The sequence below is a fragment of the Camelina sativa genome, chromosome 4 (assembly GCF_030686135.1).
Source record: "Camelina sativa cultivar CO46 ecotype springtype chromosome 4, ASM3068613v1".
Classification (NCBI taxonomy): Eukaryota; Viridiplantae; Streptophyta; class Magnoliopsida; order Brassicales; family Brassicaceae; genus Camelina; species Camelina sativa.
Window position 1 is genome coordinate 19,515,437 of NC_141883.1, and position 4,676 is coordinate 19,520,112.

Genomic DNA, 4,676 nt, shown 5'->3' on the forward strand with positions numbered 1-4,676 from the left:
AATCTGGAGGCTCGATGTAGCGCGTCGTCGAGGTCCTTGGGCTCCCGTATGTTAAGATCCTTTCGTAATGGCGACCCGGGAATCAACCCCTTTCTGAATGCCGCCATTGCGGCATCCTCTGGGACGGTGACGCGCGTTAGCTTTTTCTTGAATCTGCTCAGGAAACTGCCGATGGATTCGCCGGGTTCCTGGGTCATCTCCCAAAGGTCGGAGCTCGTCACGCCTCGTTCGATGAGAATTCGATAATGCTTAAGAAAAGCCGTAGATAACTGGTCGAAGTTATCGATTGAACTCGGTTCGAGCCTTGTGAACCATACCAAGGCAGGGCCGGAGAGGCTATCGACGAATAGCTGACAACAACCAACATCCCTCTGTTCTTCGGTGAATCGTGTCTTTGTCATGGTTGCCATGAAGGACGTCATGAATTGGACGGGGTCTTTATCGCCCAGGTAGGTTGGGAGTTTCAGCTTGACGTTCAGGATGGCGGCTCGCAAGATCCATTGAGTAAAAGGGGATTGTCGGGTTACTTCGACAATCCTGTCGATTTCTGGAGCCGTGCTAATGGCCCGATGAAGAAGCGTGTTCATACCGCTGATCTGCGTCTTGATTTCTTCGATTTCGAGACAAGACCCCGCGTTTGTGAAGCGGGCGACCGGAGCGGCCAAATTCTCGTGCACACATGAACTTGGGTTCGTAGGTCGAATACTCGATGTCGTCTGAGGGGGAGGATTCCTCCGTTCGTATTGGACGTCCGAGAAGTCAAGACGACGAGTGAGACCGTCAGTGCCGAGTATGGGCGACTGTCCAGCAGAGATTTGCGATGGGGTTGTCTGAGTTATGACGGCGTCGACCCTTCGGTTAGTTTCGGAGATCATCTGGTAGATCTCTTTTTTCATGGTGCCGAACAGGATCTTGAAATCTTCCATGGAGACGACCTGCGGATTTTGGACCATTGTCGTGGTGCGTGCATCTTCCTCGCTTGGTTGTTCATCGGAGAGCTCCGTGTCGCGGTTGGTTGTCTCTTCGCAAGTTCGCCCTGCTTCCTGGCTGGTCTCTCCTTCAGATCTGGCCTCAAGTGGGAGTTCGGAGGAGACATTAGTCATGTTCCTTGACTCAGTGACGGGGCGGCGAACGTACACGGCGGTGGCCGGCCTGGTTGATACATCGCCCTGTGTTGCAACGTTGTCTTGAGCAGGTGCGACGCCCGTGACATCGGGTGTGTTGGAGGTGGTACGGTTCGCGCCGGTGACTTCGCTGATGATTGAAGATATTATCGTGGACTTTTCGGATAAGATTGTCTTTCTTAGAGAGTAACTTTTAGAGACGATTTGCGGTCCCCACAGACGGCGCCAATTGTAGAAACTGGATTTCCACAATGAATTTATTTATGGGGGAAAACAAATTCAGTAAAGAAAACTCTCTTAGAAAACTAATCTAGGCTTTGATATTAGAAGAATTAGGGTTTTTATTGCTAAGAACAAGAAGAGAACTCAATAATTGTATTCAATAATCGATGCCTTACAATGGAGAAGTCCTTCCCCCTATACATATTCATGAATCGTACAATATATTAACTTTCCTTATCAGACGAACTGAAATAAGGAAAGTTACTCTATCTCTTAGATCGGCCGCCGGGCGAAGTGGAAGTCGGTTCTTCATCCTCGAGGCTGGACTTCTTCTATCCGAAGTGGGCTTAAATGACTTAACTGAGCACTTAACCGGATTCCCAGTTAAATAACCAAATTGTCTTTCTGGTTTAGTTCGGTATGTGGGGGGTGCTAAATCCTGCACCAACAATTAGTCCTCCCCCCAGTTCTAAATATTCGGGATACAATTTGAATATTTTGAACTATGGAAAGAGAATATCCGATCTAGACCATAAAGAATCATTTGATTTTACCCGGGATTTCCGCGCCGTGTCAGTGTGAACCGTCCGGATGACACGTGTCGTTTGCGTCACATCCGCTAGGTCGGATGTCGAAGAGCCGCGTAGGTCATAATGACTCTTCGTAGGGTTGCCGCCCATTCGACTCTATAAATATGCCTCCTCCCTTCGTCATTTCTCATTTCCTGCCAACAGTGAAAAGTAATCTGCTCCGAACTCTCTTCTTTTTAATTATTTATCTCCATTTTTCATCCGCACTCTCCGAACTCACATCATGGCGGGCACTTCGGATCCCTCTTTTTCGCCGGAAAGCGAAAACGAGCAATTAATTCGTCGCACCTCCAGACGCGTCGCACAGATCGGAGAATCCAGTAGATCGGGCTCTGAAATCCCATCTCTTCTAACTCGCTGCTCAGCTGGAGCGTCATCATCACAGACTCCTCTACCAGTTCGTCATGAAGACGGGAGTAACGAACTGAATCAAGATGTATTGGCGCAAGAAAAAGACCGATTCGCGCCTTTAGGAATCTCAATCGAAGATATCGATCCTTTGTTAGATCATAAAGGACGAATTGGAGGCGATAAGAGTTTGAGTTTGATCAAAACCGTGAACGACATGCTGAACTCATGCGGTCTATTTAACAGCAACGTCACAATTCTGATCCCTCGAGCCGACCAGCGCCCCTGGAACCCGCCGGAAGGGTACATATGCTTGTACGAGGGTTATTTTACTGAATGTTGCCTCCTATTTCCAATCCCAGCACTGATATCACTCTACGCCCAGAGACGCAGGATAGCGATCTGGCAATTTGTCCCTGGAGCCATTTGTAACTTCATGGCTGCCCTTACCATTGCGGCCGAAGTCGGAGTTAACATTGGAGTTCAGTGCTTTGAGCAACTGTCCAACTTCAAGTCACCAAAGAGTCCGAATCGTTGGGAAGTGAATATGAGACCGGCGCACAATTTCCTTGCTGGTCAAAGAGTTTCCAAATTCAAGAAGTGGGTGAACCACTACTTTTATGTCCGCGTCGACCAGTACTCGCTCGTCAATCCATTGGGTTTCCATCGGAGAGTGTGGAATGAAAATCCTGGTAGATTTTATATTTCCAGTACATTCTAATTGATTTCGGCACCTCTGACCAATTTTAACTTTTTCATGTCTTGCTTCCAGATCGTCCATTTTGCGCAACACGTCTAGCTCCGGACTATGACTCTGTCAGGAACGCTCTGCTATCCGGGAACAATCGTCGGTGGGAATTTATTACCCGTATCCGCGTTGAAAAAGCGATGGGCAAACCCAGGACAACATTCCCAAGTTTCGCGAGTTCGCTGGGACGAACTGCGGAGCCAGCTGGGTCACGTGTCATTGAATCCGACAGTCTCCAGGTCGTTCGCCGGGAAACCCAGGCTGCCATCGAAGCCAATATCAATCCTCCTCAGGACCGATCTGACGTTGATCCTGTTCAGGATCAAACCGTCGTCGATCCCACTCGGGCTCCCGAAGAAGACGTCAACACTGTCGATGTTGCTAAAGGCGATACTCCTCCCCTAGCTTTAGGGAATGCCGACCCTCCGAACGATCAAGAAGATGGTCCTCGGTTCGGAGCTGAACCGAAAAGGAAGAAGAGGAAACACAAAAAGAAGGCTCCGCAGCCAGCAGCAAGCCGCAAACGCTCAGCTGAAGACGCCGGACTGGAATCAGCCGACCGATTCCGTCTGGCAAGAGAAAACGACAAAACGGACCGGTTTGCCTTTGAGTATTTCGGCGATACCCCTTTGGTCACAAGTCGTGATGCTTCAGGCGAATTTTTCCGCACCTTGAAGATCTCTAGCCGAATTCTTCCGTCAGCGGACGAACTGGAGTTCCAGCAAGCGTTCCTTGACGTCGCCGAATCCCACTTGATGGTTAGCCTGATCATTTTCTTTAACTCGTTCAAACTTTGTGCGGGCAATACTGATGTATGTTCTTTGAATTCACAGACTGCCGCCAGGATGAATACGCTGACTCAACTGTATGATAGGCGAGTCAAAAGCGATAAAAAGTCTGGATTCGAGCTTGAAAAGGTGAAGGAATGCGCGGAACAAATCCGAGTTGCCAGCAAAGCTAAGGACTAAAGGATCAAGGAGCTTGAAGCTCTTCTTGCTGAAAAGGACGGTATCATCGTCGAATCCAAACTGAGGATTGGCGAACTGGATTCCCGAGCGCTTATTCTCGAAGGTGCAGACCCGATTGAATAAGGTCAAGGCTTATTTAGTCGAACAAGAGAAAATTCGCCCCTTGGAAGACCTATTAAACCAAGCTACCGGAGTGCAGGAAACTGTACAATATCTGATCGAGAAGGGGGCCGTTATTCCTGAGGAGCAAATCGCTGAGATTGATACGAACAAGGCCAAAGCCGAGGAAACTATCCAAGCGATCGACGTCCTCGAATTGAATGAAAACGACCTCGTCATGTCCCCTGATCAGCTGGGCTACGAACTTCTTCACCCCGGAACGATGGCTCCGGACTCCGTCTACCATCCGTATGGCTCCAATGCCGAGAACTTCCACGCCGATTTGACCTGTGCTTTGGACGCTGATCTTTAATTTTTTGTTTTTGCCTCAAACTTTATTATGTGTGGGTTTGAATTCCCTATTTTTTTTTGTGCCGGAACTTTTCCTTTTGCCAAAAAGGAAAACTCAACAAATTCTCGAAATTTGCACTTTTGCCATTTTGCACAGACTATGGAAATTTCACCCCCAAGTGTGCATATAAATCAACCAGCGCGGTCTCCGAACTAAACAATTCTT

General features: G+C 48.5%; 1 protein-coding gene across 1 annotated transcript; it reads left to right on the top strand.

Moving 5' to 3' along the window:
* The first annotated feature begins 2,159 nt into the window (after window positions 1-2,159).
* Window positions 2,160-4,472, top strand: LOC147945984 (meiosis-specific protein ASY2-like). The gene is made up of 4 exons (XM_087509440.1): window positions 2,160-2,976; window positions 3,057-3,790; window positions 3,866-3,949; window positions 4,110-4,472. Exons 1-4 carry the CDS (start codon window positions 2,160-2,162, stop codon window positions 4,470-4,472), a joined length of 1,998 nt encoding a protein of 665 aa, XP_087365566.1.
* Window positions 4,473-4,676: the final 204 nt, after the last annotated feature.

Coding starts and splice junctions, on each gene's coding strand:
- LOC147945984 (XM_087509440.1), top strand. CDS start 2,160: ATGGCGGGCACTTCGGATCCCTCTTTTTCGCCGGAAAGCGAAAACGAG. Junction 2,977..3,056: donor AGTGTGGAATGAAAATCCTG/GTAGATTTTATA, acceptor TCTTGCTTCCAG/ATCGTCCATTTTGCGCAACA. Junction 3,950..4,109: donor CTGGATTCGAGCTTGAAAAG/GTGAAGGAATGC, acceptor TCGAAGGTGCAG/ACCCGATTGAATAAGGTCAA.